General features: G+C 35.4%; 1 protein-coding gene across 3 annotated transcripts in view; it reads left to right on the forward strand.

Moving 5' to 3' along the window:
- Nucleotides 1–21945, forward strand: part of CFTR (CF transmembrane conductance regulator) — a 196237-nt gene that overhangs the window by 58218 nt on the left and 116074 nt on the right. For all 3 annotated transcript variants that reach the window (XM_019924883.3, XM_019924893.3, XM_019924896.3), the window contains 4 exons: nucleotides 6547–6793; nucleotides 8716–8808; nucleotides 14972–15154; nucleotides 21399–21590. In XM_019924883.3, the coding sequence (XP_019780442.1) occupies nucleotides 6547–6793; nucleotides 8716–8808; nucleotides 14972–15154; nucleotides 21399–21590 (715 nt within the window). The remainder of the gene's footprint in view (nucleotides 1–6546; nucleotides 6794–8715; nucleotides 8809–14971; nucleotides 15155–21398; nucleotides 21591–21945) is intronic.

Below are 21945 nucleotides of genomic sequence, written 5' to 3' on the forward strand. Positions count from 1 at the left end.
GTAGATATTCTGATGATGCCCATTCTTACTGGTGTGAGGTGATACCTCATTGTGGTTTTGATTTGCATTTCTCTAATGATTAGTGATGGTGAGCAGTTTTTCATGTGCTTCTTGGCCATCTGTATGTCTTCTTTGGAGAAATGTCTATCTAGGTCTTCTGCCCATTTTTGGATTGGGTTGTTTTTTTTTTAATATTGAGCTGTATGAGCTGTTTATATATTTTGGAGATTAATCCTTTGTCCGTTGATTTGTTTGCAAATATATTCTCCCATTCTGAGGGTTGTCTTTTCGTCTTGTTTATGATTTCCTTTGCTGTGCAAAAGCATCTAAGTTTCATTAGTTCCCATTTATTTATTTTTGTTTTTATTTCCATTACCCTAGGAGGTGGATCAAAAAAGATCTTGCTGTGATTTATGCCAAAGAGTGTTCTTCCTATGTTTTCCTCTAAGAGTTTTATAGTGTTCCGTCTTACATTTAGGTCTCGATTCCATTTTGAGTTTATTTTTGTGTATGGTGTTAGAGAGTGTTCTAATTTCATTCCTTTACATGTAGCTGTCCAATTTCCCAGCACTACTTATTGAAGAGACTGTCTTTTCTCCATTATATATCCTTGCCTCCTTTGTCATAGATTAGTTGACCATACGTGCGTGGGTTTATCTCTGGGCTTTCTATCCTGTTCCATTGATCTATGTTTCTGTTTTTGTGCCAGTACCATATTGTCTTGATTACTGAAGCTTTATAGTATAGTCTGAATTCAGGGAGTCTGATTCCTCCAGCTCCATTTTTTTCCCTCAAGACTGCTTTGGCTATTCGGGGTCTTTTGTGTCTCCATACAAATTTTAAGAGTTTTTGTTCTAGTTCAGTAAAAAGTGCCATTGGTAATTTGATAGGGATTGCATTTAATCTGTAGATTGCTTTGGATAGTATAGTCATTTTCACAACGTTGATTCTTCCAACCCAATAACATGGTTATCTCCCCATCTGTTGGTATCATCTTTAATTTCTTTCATCAGTGTCTTATAGTTTTCTGCATACAGGTCTTTTGTCTCCCTAGGTAGCTTTATTCCTAGGTATTTTATTCTTTTTGTTGCAGTGGTAAATAGGAGTGTTTTCTTAATTTCTCTTTCAGGTTTTTCATCATTAATGTATAGGAATGCAAGAGATTTCTGTGCATTAATTTTGTATCCTGCATCTTTACCAAATTCATTGTTTAGCTCTAGTAGTTTTCTGGTGGCATCTTTAGGATTCTCTATGTATAATATCATGTCATCTGCAAAGAGTGACAGTTTTACTTCTTCTTTTCCAATTTGGATTCCTTTTATTTCTTTTTATTCTCTGATTGCAGTGGCTAGGACTTCCAAAACTATGTTGAATAATAGTGGTGAGAGTGGACAACCTTGTCTTGTTCCTGATCTTAGAGGAAATGCTTTCAGTTTTTCACCATTGAGAATGATATTTGCTGTGGGTTTGTCATATATGGCCTTTATTATGATGAGGTAGGTTCCGTCTATGCCCATTTCCTGGAGAATTATCATAAATGGGTGTTGAATTTTGTCAAAAGCTTTTTCTGCATCTATTGAGATGATCATATGGTTTTTATTCTTCAGTTTGTTAATATGGTGTACCACATTGATTGATTTGCGTATATTGAAGAATCCTTGCATCCCTGGGAAAAATCCCGCTTGATCATGGTGTATGATCCTTTTAATGTGTTGTTGGATTCTGTTTGCTAGTACTTTGTTGAGGAGTTTTGCATCTATATTCATCAGTGATATTGGTCTGTAATTTTCTTTTCTTGTAGTATCTTTGTCTGGTTTTGGAATCAGTGTGATGGTGGCCTCATAGAATGAGTTGGGAAGTGTTCCTTCCTCCATAATTTTTTGAAAGGGTTTCAGAAGGATGGGTGTTAGCTCTTTTCTAAATGTTTGATACAATTCACCTGTGAAGGCATCCGGTCCTGGACTTTTGTTGGAAGATTTTTAGTCACAGTTTCAATTTCATTAGTTGTGATTGGTCTGTTCATATTTTCTATTTCTTCCTGGTTCAGTCTTGGAAAGTTATACCTTTCTAAGAATTTGTCCATTTCTTCCAGGTTGTCCATTTTATTGGCATAGAGTTGCTTGTAGTAGTCTCTTAGGATGCTTTGTATATCTGTGGTGTCTGTTGTAACGTCTCCTTTTTCATTTCTAATTTTTTTGATTTGAGTCCTCTCCCTCTTTTTCTTGATGAGTCTGGCTAATGGTTTATCAATTTTGTTTATCTTCTCAAAGAACCAGCTTTTAGTTTTACTGATCTTTGCTATTGTTTTCTTTGTTTCTATTTCATTTATTTCTGCTCTGATTTTTATGATTTCCTTCCTTCTGCTAATCTTGGGTTTTGTTTGTTCTTCTTTCTCTAGTTCCTTTAGGTGTAAGGTTAGATTGTTTATTTGAGATTTTTCTTGTTTCTTGAGGTAGGCTTGTATAGCTATAAACTTCCCTCTTAGAACTGCTTTTGCTGCATCCCATAGGTTTTGGATCATTGTGTTTTCATTGTCCTTTGTCTCTAGGGATTTTCTGATTTCCTCTATGATTTCTTCAGTGATCTCTTGCTTATTTAGTAATGTATTGTTTAGCCTCCATGTGTTTATGTTTTTTTCGTTTATTTTCCCTGTCATTCATTTCTAATCTCATAGTATTCTGGTCAGAAAAGATGCTTGATATGATTTCAATTTTCTTAAATTTACTGAGGCTTGATTTATGACTCAGGATGTGATCTATCCTGGAGAATGTTCCATGCGCACCTGAGAAGAAAGTGTAATCTGCTGTTTTTGGATGGAATGTCCTATAAATATCAATTACATCTATCTGTTCTTTTGTGTCATTTAAAGCTTCTGTTTCCTTATTTATTTTCATTTTGGATGATCTTTCCATTGGTGTAAGTGAGGTATTAAAGTCCCCCATTATTATTCTGTTATTGTTGACTTCCTCTTTTATAGCTGTTAGTAGTTGCATTATGTATTGAGGTGCTCCTATATTGGGTGCATAAATATTTACAATTGTTATATCTTCTTCTTGGCGTGATCCCTTGATCATTATGTAGTGTCCTTCCTTGTCTCTTGTAACATTCTTTATTTTGAAGTCTATGTTATCTGATGTGAGGATTGCTACTGCAGCTTTCTTTTGATTTCCATTTGCATGGTATATCTTTTTCCATCCCCTCACTGTCAGTCTGTATGTGTCCCTAGGTCTGAAGTGGGTCTCCTGTAGACAGCATATACATGGGTCTTCTTTTTGTATCCATTCAGTGAGCCTGTGTCTTTTGGTTGGAGCATTTAATCCATTCACGTTTAAGGTAGTTATCGATATGTATGTTCCTATGACCATTTTCTTAATTGTTTTGATTTTTTTTTTGTAGGTCCTTTTCTTCTCCTGTGTTTCCCACTTAGAGTAGTCCTTTAGCATTTGTTGTAGAGCTGGTTTGGTGGTGCTGAATTTTCTTAGATTTTCCTTGTCTGTAAAGCTTTTGATGTCTCCATCGAATCTGAATGAGATCCTTGCTGGGTAGAGTAATCTTCGCTGTAGGTTCTTCCCTTTCATCACTTAAAGTATATCATGCCAGTCCCTTCTGGCTTGTAGAGTTTCTGCTGAGAAATCAGCTGTTAACCTTATGGGAGTTCCCTTGTATATTATTTGTTATTTTTCCCTTGCTGCTTTCAATAATTTTTCTTTGTCTTTAATTTTTGCCAATTTGATTACTATGTGTCTCAGCGTGTTTCTCCTTGGGTTTATGCTGTATGGGACTCTCTGTGCTTTCTGGACTTGGGTGGCTATTTCCTTTCCCATGTTAGGGAATTTTTCGACTATAATCTCTTCAAATATTTTCTCTGGTTCTTTCTCTCTCTCTTCTCCTTCTCGGACCCCTATAATGCGAATGTGTTGTGTTTAATGTTGTCCCAGAGGTCTCTTAGGCTGTCTTCATTTCTTTTCATTCTTTTTTCTTTATTCTGTTCCGCAGCAGTGAATTCCACCATTCTGTCTTCCAGGTCACGTATCCGTTCTTCTGCCTCAGTTATTCTGCTATTGATTCCTTCTAGTGTAGTTTTCATTTCAGTTATTGTATTGTTCATCTCTGTTTGTTTGTTCTTTAATTCTTCTAGGTCCTTGTGAAACATTTCTTGCATCTTCTCGATCTTTGCCTCCATTCTTTTTCCGAGGCCCTGGATCATCTTCACTATCATTATTCTGAATTCTTTTTCTGGAAGGTTGCCTGTCTCCACTTCATTTAGTTTTTTTTCTGCAGTTTTACCTTGTTCCTTCATCTGGTACATAGCCCTCTGCCTTTTCATGTTTTGTATCTTTCTATGAATGTAGTTTTTGTTCCACAGGCTGCAGGATTGTAGTTCTTGCTTCTGCTTTCTGCCCTCTCAGTAAAAGTTTTAAATATCACAAAATTGATTTGATTGTCAGCAGCAGATTGCTTGCTGAGTTTCAGTTTCTGCTAGTGTTGTTGGGTCTCCCGCAGAGGTGGGGGGGTGGCTGTGTCTCACCATGAGGACAAGGACACTGGTAGCAGAAGTTTTGGGAAGTACTCCTTCTCTTGTAGATGTTTCTGATTCCATTATTCTTATAGTACCACTTCTTTCATTTTCCTCAACTGTTTATAATACACAACAATTTTGACAAATTTATTAACATTTTTTTAAACAGTATTTTCTAGCATTAAAAACATATAAGCCTAGCCAATAGTGTTCTTCTTTCTGTTGTAGATGAGCAACACACACGTAGATTCTAAGTGCAAGGCCCTGTGCTGTGCTGTCATTTATCTTGGCAGCAACTCCACAGGGGAGATATTATGTTTCTCTGCTGTAGATGTGAATTCTATAGGATCAGAGGAAAGAGAAACTTGCTTAAGATGGCACAGCTATAACCAGGAGAGCTGAGAGTCACACCCCAGTGAGATTCCCAAATCATAATCTGCCTTCAATACCAAATAATTAAAATAGGTAGGCTAGACCGCATTAGACTGGGAGTCACAATGTAGATTGGGAACATTGAACTTCGTTTTCTTCATCAGAGGGCTCCAGATTACATTTTTTTCAGACTTAAAAAAAAAAAAGGTTTCCTCTGAATTCTACAACTTGAGAATGAGAACTTTTCTGAGTTGTACAAGCATGTGGAACTAAATGCCGGGCGCAGCTATTGCTACTTCCCACCAGCACTCTCTACTTGTCTGTTTTATCTTTGCTCTTTCCCTTGCAAGAGCTGAATAGGAGGATCACAAGTGACTCTAGTTTTGATGGTCCTGGAAGAGTAGGACGGAGGTTGAAGGCAGCATTGTCTTCTCTTCTCACCAGTCTCTGCACTCCCTGTTTTCTGCTTATTGGTGCATTTAAACCTCTTCTGCGTGTGTTAAAAAAATTGTTCACATTTGTAGTTCAGACTAAAGGATCAGAAGTATGATTGCAAATAATTATACTGAAAGGAGAGAGACAGGGAGGATACAGCATCTACTCACTTATAATTTTTCAAAAATTACCTGTAACAGAATCACTTGGCTTCTTTTTAAAAAATTATTTATTTATTTATTTATTTACTTTTGGCTGTGTCGGACCTTTGTTGCTGAGTGTGGGCTTTTCTCTGGTTGTGGCGAGCAGGGGCTACTACTCTCTTGCAGTGCGCAGGCTTCTCATTGCGGTGGCTTCTTTTGTTGAGCATGGGCTCTAGGCACATGGGCTTCAGTAGTTGTGGCACATGGGCTCAGTAGTTGTGGCTTGCGGGCTCTAGAGCGCAGGCTCAGTAGTTGTGGTGCACAGGCTTAGTTGCCCCATGGCATGTGGGATCTTCCCAGATCAGGGTTCGAACCCGTGTCCCCTGCATTGGCAGGTGGATTCTTAACTACTGCGCCATCAGGGAGGCCCCATTTGCAGATTCTGGAGGCCTACTGCAGACTCAGTCAGTTTCTCTGAGTGGTGGACCTGAAACTCTGCATTTTAACAGGTTTCTCAGGTGATTTTTTACTCATGCTAAGGCTTGAGAGCCACTCCTCTATGGCTTATATGTTATTTTCAAGGTTCCCCAAAGTCAAGCTAGAACTTCTAAAATGTTAACAATCCATTAGGGAATCCCAGAATTGTCTTTTTCCTTTATAAGTCATTATTCTCATATCCACACTTAATTACTTAAAACACCAACCAACCAACCAACAAACAAAAAATTATCAGTGTCATTAATCTTAAAAATTAATAAAGAAGTGAATAAAGATATAAAAATAATATAATAATTATAATAATAATTATTAAGATTATTGTAATTTTAAAATAATATTTATAGGTATTATATGCAAGACACTGGTACATTCATTATGATCCATCTCCCTTTCAGATAAGGTAACTGAGGCCCAGAGAGGTTATATAACTTGCACAAGGTCACACAGCTCATGCAGGGTAGAACAAGGATCAGAACACAGAGAGAAAGATTTGAGAGTCTATGTTCAGATTTTTAATTCCAAGATGCCTGATATTTGAAAAGTAAATAAGCATCCCAAATCTTATTTATTTTTTTATAGAACAGAACTGAAACTGACCCGGAAGGCAGCCTATGTGAGATACCTCAATAGCTCAGCCTTCTTCTTCTCAGGGTTCTTTGTAGTGTTTTTATCTGTGTTTCCTTATGCACTGCTTAATGGAATCGGCCTTCGAAAAATATTCACAACCATCTCATTCTGCATCGTTCTGCGCATGGCAGTCACTCGGCAGTTCCCCTGGGCTGTACAAACTTGGTATGATTCTCTTGGAGCAATAAACAAAATACAGGTAATGTACCAAAATGGGGCATCATACGCAATGAATTTAGAACAGTTTAGAACTTTTCTCATGAGCAAACTCTCTGGAGAGGTATTCTTGGCCTTGGGCCAGTTTGATGCACAGTATTTCCTCTCTTGAGTCTGTATGTGCTCTAATGAGCCCTTGTAATGAAAGACTAGTGAAATAAAATGAAGGCCTGTGAAATTCTCTTAAGTCAGAGAAATTGAAGAAATTATTGTTTCTGTATTCTGGAGATTTTTATTCAAGTAATCAATCGGTAGAGCAGTTCTAATGAACTTGGCAAATGTGCAAAACGATGGTGGCAGATTCATCCGGAAGTTATAAGTTTTTCCAGTTAACACTAGGAATGTTCGCCTTAAACTTTTCCAAGTGTTTTTCTGGACTGCATGATGGATGACAGTGGCATTTTGTGACACATTAATTACCTTAAAATATCAGCAAGGTGATGTAGCTGGTAATTTTGAAGAGAGGTTCTAAAGTCCTCAGGTAATGAGACTCAATTAATGCAAAGCTAACAGAATCAGCACCATAACCTTGGGTGTGGTTTTAATTTTTATAATTAATATACAGTTCAAAATGTTTTATTATACTTGTTTGATATCCATTTAAATATTTAACCCAGAAACTAAATCATTGTGACATAAATGTTAAAAATGAGGGTGAAGGGTGAGCCACTTTCAGGTAGTTCTGCCATTATTTAGCCTAGGCCAGAGTTTGCAAATGGTGGCCCATGGACTTAATTTTGGCCCTTGACCTGTTTTATTTGACCTTTACATTCAAAAACAAAACAAAACAAAACAACCTAAAACAATGCATTTGAATTAGTTGTGTGCTGTCACATATACAACAAATCATGTCTTCAGCCTCTTTTGAAAATTTGAAGTATACCGTAAACTGGGTCCTCTTCCCTCACAAGCTGTGGCAGCTCCCCACTCAGAGAGGGTCTGCCCTCTCCAGTTCATCACAGTCTCTACTTAGCCACCTTCCTTAGTTTTATCATCTTGAAAATATGTGAGTTTGAGATCTGCCATTTAGACAAATTGGTGAATGTAGCTCAGAACCATGGCAGCTCTTGGACTAGTCTTATTTCTTCTGTTAGTCCATCACAGCCAGGTGAGAGGTGGTGGGGAGACAGAGAAAGAGAAGAGAGAAACAGACATAGAGACCCGAAGAGAATGCATCAGGGAAACAGATTCACTAAACAGGAATACAGACAGAGAAACAGATCTTAAAAACAAAACTGGGAGAAAAAGAGGGAAACCGAAATAGAGATAGTGAGTGAATTGAAGAGGCGAGAAGGGAAAAAGTTAGCAAGGACAAGACTTTTAAAACTACCTCCTATGAAGAAGACTTCAGGATGCATAAACCTAATTCTTCCTCATGCTCCCACCATCTCTAGGAGCACTGTGATTCTGAGTCGCTAATAGAGCCCTTCTTTTAGAATCAAGGTTTGATGCCCTAAAATCAGTTATATCAGATCTTCACAGCTTTACTTAACCCAGTGAAGCGATGCTAATGATGCCTCTAATAAGGAGGGTGCTATAAAGATGAAGATGATAGTTTTCTCTCTCTCAGTGTTGAGTGGAGGCAATTGGTGGGTAATTCAGGTGTGCTTTATAAATTCATCACTAAGGTTAACGTGTAATAGTACAAGGATGAATCAGTGGTATGTTAAAAATCTAATGTATAAAAACAGTTTTGTAAAATATTACATTTCAAAATGATTAATTCTAGTACTTGGCAAATTAACTTTAGAACACTTATAAAATTATTTTATTAAGAAACAATTTCTAATGTAATTCATAAAATCCAAGTACAGAATGCATCACTATTAGAGTGTAAAATAGATGTAATAATGTATTAATGGTATCCTGGTTCTGCAATACGTTTTTGCTCTCTTTTGCAAACAGGATTTCTTACAAAAGCAAGAATATAAGACACTGGAATATAACTTAACAACTACAGAAGTAGTGATGGAGAATGTAACAGCCTTCTGGGAGGAGGTCAGATATTTTTTGTTTTTGTTTGTTCTAAATATTTAAGCTTTGCTTGTTTGTGGTTCTGGTTTTCATCCGAATGGGCAATAAAGTTAGCATGATGATAGAACTTATTTTATAGATTAAGAGGTAGAGGCCCAGGAATATTAAATACGATAGGCAAGCCTCGTTATTTTTCTCTAAGTCATGTAATTTGCTTCACATAACAAATTAGGAAGTAATACAAAGCTTATAGGTTTTGGAGCCAGATAGAACAGGGTTTGAATCCTGGTTCTGCCATTTACTATCTGTGTAATCTAGACCAAGTTACTGAACTTTGTGGAGCCTCCTGTTCTTCATCTATAAAATGGGAATATTAATATATACCTTGCAAGTTTGTTGTGAGGATTGACTGAGATAACTTATGGAAAGTATTCAGCATAGTACCATGCACATGATAGTTCCTCACTAAATGCTACCCTCTCTGATCTCAAGTTCCAATCCAATGCAATTTACATACACCAGTCACCATAAAGATGTATGAGAAATAGACCAATGTATTGTTTTCTACTATTTTTACTTATTTTAATTCACTACTAAAAATCCTGTAGTAAATATTTCTCATGGTCAGAAAAAATATTATCAATGATTTTTCAGCTTCTAAAGAAGTAATATTTGATTATTGAGAATACCTGTTGAGTTCCTCTTTCCTTATCATTTTTTTATGTTGAGTAAACATAGGAGTTATGAAACCAATGTCCCACTTCTACATATTTCACAATATCTTAAATTGGTTTTATTTACGTAAGTAACTTGACCTCAAGGGCTTTACTATACTTCATTTTTTTAGACATAGGTAAGAGAATAATTCTTTATCTGCCCAGAAAAATTGTGGAGAGGTGTGTGGATCCGGTTGATTTTACTTCTTTGATTTTAGGAATTTCAAATGCCTTTCTAGGCATGAAGAAAAATAAGAAGTTTGACAGTACTTACAATTGTTTTTCTAATCTCCATTTCACTCTGCTTTCATCTAATAAAATAGGTAGCATGCTTGAGCCCTTACAATCTGCCAGGTACTAGATAAGCACTTTGTATGTTTTGTCTTATTTCTCATAACATTCCTATGATGAAATCTTAATGTTTCCATTTTGCTGATAAGGGAATGGAGGCTTAGGAAGGTTACAGAACCTGGCTCAGCTCACAGAACAGGCAAGGGCTGAAGTCAGGTTTTGGACCCAAATGTCACAGACTACAACTCCTTCAGTGAACCTTCCATCCGGCTGTATCCTCATCCTCCAGACTCTGTCAGCTGTCAAATTCTGGATACCCCTTGATGATATTTACCCGGGATAGTGGTGCTTGTTAAATCTCTGCCATCATGTCTGAAACTTCAGCACCCATATGAGAAATCCTTCCACTACTGTCCTCAGAACTTACGTTTTACAGTTAGTTCAGAAGCTTCCTTTCATGGTCACATGCTGAGCTTGGTGAGCACCTAGACTTACTCCACTTTGGAAATGTCACACTCTGGAATCTCTTTCTTAGTTCAGAATTTCCTAACCTTAGCTCTCTCAGTCTCTTCATCCCACCTTTACTGCCTTCCAATTTCATGAAGATTTCCAGGCTCCTTAGTTCTCCCTTTTGGACTACTCCTGGTTTAACCTTCACCAATGACAACACCAGTCACTTCAGTTCTTCTCCCAGCAGCACCCTCAATTCCCTTTTCCTTTCACTGAATCTTTTGCTACAAAACATTCACTTGATATCTTTGACAAAGGAGGTGCTATCTGGGAAAATCATATACTCTAGTCAGTTATAAGTTTTATACAGTTATTGTTTCAACTTCAAATGGGCCTATAAACTTTCTTGGGAAATCTTTTCATTTGTATTTAGTTAATTTTCTTTACCATTTCTCTAAAAGCTTTTCCAGATTTTTATCACTTTCCTGAAACTCCCAATCTCTCCTAGGTTCTGCTCACCCCCAGCAGATGGTCTTGACTTCTGTAAGATATAGAGAAAATATATAGATGCTATAAGATATGCAGCATCATGTATGCATACTTATAACTTCTTTCTTTGCCCTTGGGATTATTTTTTTCTTCTCTTTCTTATCTAAGTGAAAGATGTATGCTTCCTCCTGCCTTTGACTAAACTGTTATCATCTTGCTTCGTCTTCTCAGGACATGGGGCCAGCAATTAGTCTCTCTCTATTAACATCTTTTTTTCAACTGACTCCTTTTCACATTTAAATATTTTCAAGTTAAAAAAATTTCTTCTCTGACTTTTGCCCACCCAGCCTCATCCTCCAAGCTTTATCATTCTGCTTCCTTTGGCCATCAAAGCTGTTCTTACTTCGTCATCTTTTATGACTTTTCCCTGCTGCAATCTGGATTCTGCCCTTACCAATATATTAAAACTTTTCTTTTAAAAATACTTATTTAACTTAGCTTTAGTGAACCACTCTTTCCATGTCATCTTATATTCCGACCATGACTTCTAAGTCTTCCCTGCCTGCCTCTACAATGGTGATGGGCCACTGTGTCTGCACCTAGGCTTCCTTCTGGCATTTCATGCTCTCTGGGTGACTCAGGCTCACCTGACATCAATGTGCTGATGACTCTCAAAGGCAAATCTTTAGCCCCAGTTTCTTTCCTGAACTTCATACATTATTTCCAAATTCCCTGCAAGCTCCTCAAGCACTCACATTTATCACTCCCCAAGCTTCATAAATCTGCTCCTTCCATTGTCTTCTCCACCCATTTGATGATGTCACCGTTCACCCAGTTATTCAAGAGGCAAGTCCCTGATGAGTTATATATGACTCTTCCCTCACACCACACAAGCTGAATAGGTACAATTTCTATTTATGTATTAGGTAGCTGAGCTTTAGGGATTTTAAGTAACTAGAACAAGGTTATACAACTGGTTAGGAGAGAGCCAAAAGGTCAGCCTAGGTTTCTCTGCCTCTAATTAAAAGAAATGGACTAATGTTTTACTGTATACAAAATACTTTCATATATATTACCTCATTTAAAACCCTCAACAACTCAGGAGACTGAAATTCAGAATGTCATGATTTATTACCCAGCTAGTTGAGAAGATGAGACAGAGACTGAAGTAAAGGCAAAGGATATCATAATTCTTCCTCTGACAACCACAGGGGACTTGTAAACATGGAACATGTTCAACTTTACTAGGTATCAAATAAAAATAAGATCAATAGTGAGATTCCATTTTCACCTATAAAACAGAAAAAACAGAACAAAACAAAATAAATCCCAAACCAGAAAGCAACAGTGTTGATAATGGTTCCTCAAATCTAGCACTCTCATACCTTAATGGAGGAAAATTTGGAACTACTTTTCAAAAGACTTAGAATTTTTGCTATACCTTTTGCCCTGGAAATCCCACATTTGGGAATTTATACTTATAAAAAAAAAAAGAGATTTGCTCCAAGATTTATAGCAAAGTCCATGCATCACAGAATTATTAAGTTAAAAAGAAAACCATATAATGTCAAAAATAGAGAACTATTTATACTTTATCCATGCTCTTGGATACTATCCTGCAACTTAAAATTATATTTAAAAGAATGTTTAATGATATGTGAAAATATTTATGATTTATTGTAAGTCAGAAAAAACAGGTCACAAACCTTATGTATAATTTTTCCTTAATGTTGTAAAATATCATATATATGATTTTATATATATATATATATATATGTGAAGGAGTGGAGGGGTATCATTAAAATGTTAAACGTGGTTTCTTTTCAGTGGTAGGATAACAGGTGATTATTTTTTTCTTCTTGCTGCTTTCCTCTGTTTACCAAATTTCCTGAAATAAGTGTTTTACTTCTGTACTCAGAAATTAAAGTTATTAGTAAAAACAACCTTCCATTGGTCCAAGGGTTTATTGGATAAAAGTCCTATTTCTAAGCATGGCACATGAGCCCCTTAATAGCCTGCACTGCCCACCTTACCAAGGATACCCTTTGTCATCTTACCATATACATCTCACCTAGCCACTCACCATTCCTGAGATGTATTTTGTTCTTTTAAGCCTAAAATGTGCATGCAGATCCTTCTTCCTGGAACACCTAGACTATTTCTTGCTCTTGTGAAATAACCACTTACATCCTTCATAGCCTAGTACTGTGTCATTTACTTGGTCAAATTCCAGACTGAGTCAGTTGCTTTCTCTAATGCGCTCCCATAGGACTTGGTGTGAATTTTCAGTTGTAGCACTAAACACATTGCAGTATTAATATCTATCCATATGTTATTCTCCTATGTGGGATTTTTGAAGTGGTCTTTTAAAAAAATATTTATTTGTTTATTTGGTTGTGCTGGGTCTTAGTTGCGGCACGTGGGATCTTCGGGGATCTTTAGTTGCAGCATGCGGACTCTTAGTTGCCGCAAGCGGGATCTAATTCCCTGACCAGGGATCGAACCCAGGCCCCCTGCATTGGGAGCATGGACTGTTAACTGCTGGACCACCAGGGAAGTCCGTGAAGTGGTCTTTAATACAGAGGTGATGCTCAAGAAATGTCTATTAGTTAAATAAATGAATAAAGGAATAACAGATGCCTTTGTCTCATTTAAAGACTTTTCATTGCCTACTTCTTAAAAGCTTTGCTTTTAGTTATCTGTTAACTGAAAGGGGTGTTAGCCATCCATATCATAAGAATTCAAGCAGTGGTCTTTAAGCTTAATTGCTTATGTATGCCCTAAAATAGTTCTGAAAAACTATGTATATCTGATACATTTTAAGTTGACTTTTCAACTTAAAAAACTAATTTTTCAACATAGGTTTAAGTGGTGGCAAAGAATGTAATTCTTGTCTATTGTATATTGTTTTCATATGTTAAATAATTTTTTTCAAAACTTGGGAGCTGCAGTTTCAGTGCAATTTCATGGGAAATAAATGAATTTATGAAGTCAGGTCTCATTGTCAAGCCAATCAGCTAAATGTGACTTGCTTTATGTCAGGAAAGTGTGACTTGACTTTAAAATACAGATAATAATTTGTATTAAATTATTAACTCATTAAAATTAAATAAATAATAAGTTAATTAAAATATCTTATTTCTCAATTCATTTCTGAAATCTGATTCTGAGATGATAAGACACATAGATCGCCATCAGTTTGAAACTTGGGTGAAATAAGATGTTACCTCCTTCAGTATTTCTGGCTTTGCTTTTATGGGATCACCTTTCAGGAGAAAATCATTCTCTTACAGTCCCCTTGTTTGTATTATTGAGCTTTTTACACTCCAGAAAATGCAATGTAACTAAACTTAGGGCTAGTGAGAAGGCTGCCTCTTCTGTGTAAAGTGAGGGAAGGACAATTGTGAGCAGGAAGTGGGAAAGAGAAATGACAAACAGCAGGCAAATTCTCAGGCAGACTAACTTTAGGAAGGAGTACTTTTGCATGTTGAGGATGTGGGAATACATTCCGTTAAAACTGTGTGCACTACCTTCCTCCTGATAATCTGTAGTGCTGTTTACTTTGGTTTGAAGACCACTACCCTAACGCTTTCCATGGGGCAGTAGAGAAGCAGGGCACTTTCAAAAGAGAATTCTTTCTCCCAGCTACTCTTACAAAAATGGAATTCATTCAAATCATATGGCAGTATCATCATATTTACACTTAATAATAGCTAATTAAAGAAATGCTTTGAGCTTCTCAGAGGAAGGTACTACCAGCATGATAGAGCAGAAGATCTGGGTTGTAATTCTACTCAGGCCTACTACTTACATGACTTTAGTTGCTTAACTTCTTTGAGTCACAGTCTACAGCTTTGAAAGAGGATTATAAAATCTACCTCATATATTGTTATTCTACTGAAGATTAAATAATTATGTTTATGTACCCAGCCTATAGGAGAGGATATATATTTATGTGTGTGTATATATTTACATCACACGCACACATATATATAGATAGATACCTTTATATATGTAGATAGATATCTTTAATTAAATTTGGCGGTGAGCAAGAATCTGAGAAATTGAAATTATTATTATAATTTTCAGATGTTTTGGATTATGTGCTCTAGAAATCATGTGCTATCAATTGTGTGCTGTAAAGTATGGGTCATGTGCCATGTGCTTTTCAAACTAATCATACATAATGCAAATAGCTATTGAAAATATCTGAAAAACATGTTTGTTTGTTTTTTTTACAGGGATGTGGGAAATTATTTGAGAAAGCAAAACAAAATAATAACAATAGAAAAATTTCCAATGGTGATAACAGCCTCTTCTTCAGTAACTTCTCACTTCTCGGTGCTCCTGTCCTGAAAGGTATCAGTTTCAATATAGAAAGAGGACAGTTGTTGGCCGTCGCTGGATCTACTGGAGCAGGCAAGGTAGTCTCATTTATACCTCATTATGAAGATCTTAACTTGACATGATTTTCTCCTTTCTTTTTCTAGTTTGTCTGTAATGTAATAAGATGTTTTGGAGAAATTCTTACATTGGTATTAGGAGAATACTTGGATATAGAGTTCCTTATAATATAAATTATTCCACTGATAGCATCCTCTAGCCTTTTATTTCTTCCTATTATTTTCAGTGACTTTTTCTTTTATATCTTTATATTTTGGACACTGCTCAGCACAGCGTCATGCACATACAGGATGAGCATTCAATAACTTTATTGAACAAATAAAGCATCCATTTTTACCAGTCTGTGGCACAGACATTTTCTCAGAGCTGGTCCAGGAAAATCATGGCTTAGATTTTACTTCAGTAACTGCATGTAAAAGGTCCCATTTTGTTGACATTAGAATTTTGGAGAATGGACTCGGACTTGCTTATGATTTATTATGAGGAAAAATTATTGAGTTGGGACAGTTTTTTGAAGGCAATACATAGGAATGTTAATTTATTCAGTGCTGGTCAGCCTCAACACCTGCCCCCACCCCAACTAATTATAAACCATGGATATTTGGAGATACATCTGACAAAAATTAATAGGTTAGAAAGCTAAAGGGTCAAAGTTTATTGTCAGAAGAAGACTTTATAGTGATCTTCAAAGACCTGAGTTATTGTTCAGATAATTATAAACACTTGTTGTCTTTATCTAGGAAATAAATTTAAAGGGCATGAAGGAATAAAATCAGGGATAAGAAAGGGCCTCCTGGCTTTGGAATGGGCTACTAAGGATAATAGGTATTTGCTTTGAAAGTCTATTAAAAATAGGTTCTTCATCCCATTTGATTATAATTTTAGCTTTGATGAAAGAAAAGGAAGGAAGGAAGAAAGGGAGGGAGGGAAGAAGGGAGGGAAGAAGGGAGGGAGGAAGGAAGGAGCAGTGCTGCTATAAGATAAAAATGTAAATAAAAATAGAAATACTCCTGAAAGACAGTTATTTATTAATGTCTAATTTAGGAAGAACCATATTTTGAAGAATTTAGTCTGAGACGTGGGAAACAAAATGCCATAGAAAATTTCTAATCATTGAATTTGGTGTTCATAGTGCTAGTGATATACAGTTTGCTTATTTCTCTCTCCAGGTACGTTCTCCCACATGAGAAACAGGCCTTTCAATAAAGTAGCTGTAGTTGTGCATTTTCTTCTTAGAAAAATGTGTTTCTTCTCCAAGTGCTACTTTTTTCTTCTATTTCTTGTATAATATTACTAGCAATTATCACTATTAAAAGAAAATGATACCATAGGAGGAGTTGCTAATAAGCAAGTCACAGATGATCTAAACAAGAATGATTGCTTGTGAGCACACAGTAATAGTATTTCACAGAATTTTTTTAATTAATTTTGTTTAGGTGTTTAAAATTACTTCTTTAAAGGTGTAAACAAATAGCTTTGGGATTACAGATTACAAGACTTAACCAGTAATTAAATTTCAGGCAACTCTATTAAGAACTGATGAGCAGATAATTGCTGGCTGGAGTTACAGTTGCATCTTCTGGGAAGTACACATGAAGATGGAGTCAGATGGAGGCAGTGACCCCTTAGGAATAATTAAACCCCTCTGAGAAACAACTTGGCAACTCAGTCTAGGAGGATGTCCTTCATAGTATAAGAATGGAGCATTTTATAATCTTATCAGATAAAAGGTCTAACTAAAATATAAGATAGAATAATTGAAAATATTCACATTTCAAGATAATTCCTGCACCACTCAATTTGGTAATTTGTATATCCAAAGCCTTAAAAATAACCAAATAACTTGTCGATTTGTATGACTTATCCTGGTATGTTTGCAGAGATTTTATATATTCATCACAACATAGTTTCAGTAGCCCAAAATTGGGGGAAGCCCTAAATATCTAACAATAGGGGATTGATTAGATAAATTTTGGTGTAGTTATATAATGGCATGTTATTCAGTCAGGCTAAGGGATGTTAAAAAATGACTCTGAAGATACTCTTAAGTGAAGAAAGACAACAGGTTATAAAATAATATGTACATTATGATCTGCATTTTATAAAAGCATATATATGTGTATACTTGTGTCCAGAAGGACATTATGGATCAAGTAGCTATCTCTGAGATTTTGGTTGTATTTTATATCTCTGGAAATCTGGAGATATAAAATACAATAAGGTCAGGTATAAGGATTAGATAAGGAAATGTATACAAAGCCCTTGATGCAGTACTTGGAACAAAATACATGCTTAATAAATGGTAGTTGTTTATACTGTTGTTAAAACTTTGTAGAAAAGCAAGAAAATGCAGATAGAACAAAAAATATCAGGGAAAAATGCACATTATTCCTAATTTCACCTGTTAGGGATAATCGGGTAAATATTTTGAAATATTTTTCTTCTAGACATTTTCCTATATATATGTGTTTATAAAAACCAAAATAGGATTATTCTCTAATACTGTATTGTAACCAATTTCACTCAGATAAAAATCAAACACATCACAAAGCTTTATCTGCAGAACACAGTCATTCGTAATGGCTGCATAGCATTACATGTTTTTGTTGAATATTCAGATTATTGCCAAGTTATTTTTGTATAAATGATGTTGTGATGGCATTCTCTATTATTTGTAAATCGATTGATCTGTATCTTTGTGCATTTCATAATTTTCTAATGATCAGTTTCTAAGACTAGGATTGCAGAGTCAAAGAGTTTACAGATTTTAAAACCTAATTTTTATTGGACTGTTTAATTTTTGAATAAAACACATGTCCTAGTCTCTTAAAAAAACCCAGTAAGGTCAGGTTTAATTTTATCACTCTCCCTTGTTATTAATGTCTAGACTGTAGGGGAACCATGTCTTCTTTGTTTTTATATTCCAAGGACTATCATAGTACCTAGCATGTAATAGGTGCTTGATATAAATTTATTTAATTGAATGTCTTTGGGAAAATGAATTTTGGGGGGGTTCTAATCTACATTCAATATCTTTCATTTATGAAACTTCCTTGAATTATTTTAATTAAGCAGTACTGGTGTAAGAGTCTACACTCCTGGGTATCCCCAACTAAAGGCTGGCTTATGGTATCACCCCCAGGGTGTGGGGATTTTTAGTTCTTCTGTTGTCTACACAACTGAAGCAGGTCTGTGGCCTTGCTGACAACCCCTGACAGCACATAGTCTCTGTCTTCTGCCCTGGCTGGCCTTGCTCTGGAACTCTTAGCTTGCTCTGCTAATTACTGAGCATCAGATGTGTGGAATGGCTGTGGGCTTCTGTTTTTGCTTACTTTTTAAATAAAATACAAAGTCTGCCAAGTTTTGTCAATATTTGGTATTTTATATATGTATTATATTCAATGGTGTTTACATTTAACTTCACATCTCTCAAAATACCAAAATATTGATAAATGTTTATATTGATAAATATTATATATTTATCTATATAAGTTTATATAGATAAATATTGTTAAATATATATTTAACTTTTGTATTTAATATATACAAACCTATATTTAACATGTATATTGTGTGCATATATATGTATACATATATATGTATATATACACATATAATATATGCCTACACACATATATATATTTATATATTATATATAGAGATATGTAATCCATATATAATCAGATCCATTCCATTGTTGGGATTTATAAAGCTGTTCTATATGAAAATAACACTTCTAGTTTTAATTTTTATATAGAAGAATTTTATGTAGAAATAAGGAATTTTGGAATTTTTTTCCCTATACAATAAGAATTTTAAAATTTACTGAACTAGATATCACAAAGATGTCTGTCTCTTGTCCCTCCTTTCTTCCTAATATATTTTAGGTGATATTATTATTTATTAAAATTAAAAATTCTGGAAAATTAAAATGTATAAAAAGTTGAAAAATTTCCCTCTCACTTCTGTTTCTCCTCTGCTTATTTTCCACTTTCCACCATTTCTCCCAACCCAGGCAGCTACTCTTGTTAATTTTTTGAATGTATATATATTATATATATCGCTGTATAGTATTTTATTGTTTGGTTAGAGGTCTGTAATGTAATGAGTCACCTATCGATTGACATTTGGGTTATTTCCAGTGCTTAACTAACACAAAGAATGACGCTATGACTAATCTTGCATATATGCCATTTAGCACGCCTACAAGTATTTCTGCAAGGTAGCTTCCTAGAAATGGTAAAGCATTTGTATATCTGTCAAACTTCCTGAAGGTTGCATCGATTTATTCACGTGCCATACAGTCCATATAAGATTGCAGATTTATTACCCCACAGCATCCCCAGCAGACGGCATCTAATTTTTTAATTATTTCCAGTCTCATTGGGTGAAGTCGTATGTCAGTGTTTTTTTCAATTTGCACTTATTATGAATAAAGTACAGTATCTTGTCATATGTTTAAAGGCCACTTCTATTTTAATTTTTGGTAAAATATCTGTATACTTTGCACAATTTTCTAATGAGATGTTAGTGTTTTTCCTTTTGATTTTAAGATCACTTAAGAGGGAAATTATTCCTTTGAGTGATATAACTTGCAAATATTTACTTCAGTTTGACATTCTTTCCTTTCATTTTCTGTGCACAAGATTTTTTTTAACGTGATTTAATTTATCTTTTATAGCTTCTGGATTTTGAGTCATAGAAAGGCTTTCTTACTCCATTTTTCTTTCTGTTTTTTTTAAATTTAGGCATCCTTCAATGTTTTCTTCAAGTATTTTATGGTCTTATTTTTATACTTATTCTTTGGCCTGTTTGGAGTTCATCATGCATATGGTGTGATATATGGCTACAGTTCTTTTGTTTGACCTCCAGTTGGCTGTTCAGTTGTTCAGCACCATATACTGAATAGTCTGTTTTTCTCCACTGATTTTAGATGACATCTTTATCAAACACTAGTTCTTTTATGCATTTGGATTTGTTTGTGTAGTTTTAATTCACTTCCATTGGTTTCTATATTTATGTACCAGTAATTCACTGTTTAAAGTTATTGAGCCCTTCTAATTTAATATAATGTATCATATCATTAAATTATTGAGTAAAATACAATATCATTTAGCAATTATATTGAGTAGGTACTTTGTGCCAGGTACCATTCTAGGCCCTGAGGGTATAGTAGTGAACAAAACCCACAACATACCCTCTTCCTCAACCCAAGAGGCTCACATTCTAGTGGGAGATATACATATGTGTGTGTGTGTGTGTGTGTGTGTGTGTATGTCATATGATAGTAAATGCTATGAAGATAAAACAGAAAGGAAGATTGGTGATAGCGGTGTGATTTTAAGCAGTGGAGATAGAGAAGGCCTCATTGAAAGGTAACATTTGAGCAAAAAATTGAAGGAGGTGAGAGATTAGGTCATGTGGCTCTCTGGGGAAGTCTTCCAGGTAAGGGGTGGAGCAAACCTGTGAAATGGGACTGTGTCTGTCTAGTTCACACAAGAGCAAGGAGGTCAGTGGGGTTGGCACAGTGAGCCATGGAGAGTAGAGCTGTCAGAGAAGTAATGGGAGCCACACCATTACTTGGGACCTTGTAAAAAGGCTCTGAGGGACTTACAAAGGGCCTTGTGAGGAGTTAGGCTTTTGTTCTGAAGACATTAGAAACCTTTGGAGGGTTTTCAGTAGAAAAGTAACATGATCAGACTTACATTTTGACAGGGCCACTTTGAGAATAGATTATAGGAAGACAAGGGCAGAGCAAAGACGTAAGTTAGAAGGCTATTGTATTTATTCTGGCAAGAGATGATATTAGCTTAATCCAGGTAGTAGTGGAAGAAGCCCCCAGATTCTGAACATGTTTCCAAGAAAGGTACAACGGCATTAGACAGATTGAACAAGGCATATGAGAAAATAAATGAGCCGTCAATAAATGTCAGCTGTTACTAATCTTTCCCTGACCTCTCCCAAACCCATCCCAACAATCTGAATTAGGTGCCCCATTTCTGTGAGCCTCTATTGTAGCATTTAGCACACTCCATTGTAATTGTCTCTTTTATTCCTCTTTGTTTTATTCCTGTTCGTATCTTTTGTGCATAGCAGTATACCTAGAACAGGAAGTGCTTAAACTTTTTTGAATTGAATAAATTAATATAGAATCTTTAAAAATTAGAAGAGTTACTTCTGCTTAGGATGACAGTTGGAGGCACGTGCATCCTGAGAGTGATTTGATCAAGTGATTTAACGTAATAACAATGGGTTTATTTCCAGACTTCACTTCTCATGATGATTATGGGAGAACTGGAGCCTTCAGAGGGTAAAATTAAGCACAGTGGAAGAATTTCATTCTGCTCTCAGTTTTCCTGGATCATGCCTGGCACCATTAAAGATAACATCATCTTTGGTGTTTCCTATGATGAGTATAGATATAGGAGTGTCATCAAAGCATGCCAACTAGAAGAGGTAAGTAATTATGTGAAAAATATCTGATTATGCATATGAAACCTTCAAACTAGATATTTAACTTTTTACTTAATCAATCTGTATATATTAATCACATTTCCACAATGGGCAAACTGTGAGTAAATTAATTAATAAAATATATGACCCCTGCTGTAAGAAGCTTGCAGAAACATAAAGAAATTACAATTTATTTTTTAAATGGTGGTCTGGTTTGGTTACAATAAAAACTCTATGAATGGTAAGAATTTTGTACACTTATTAGTGAGACAGATGTCCTCCATGGACATTTATATAGCATATATTTTTTAAAAGGTACTTCAAAATTACATAAGAGGATTTTAATTATTTTAATAAC

The sequence above is a fragment of the Tursiops truncatus genome, chromosome 9 (assembly GCF_011762595.2).
Source record: "Tursiops truncatus isolate mTurTru1 chromosome 9, mTurTru1.mat.Y, whole genome shotgun sequence".
Classification (NCBI taxonomy): domain Eukaryota; kingdom Metazoa; phylum Chordata; class Mammalia; order Artiodactyla; family Delphinidae; genus Tursiops; species Tursiops truncatus.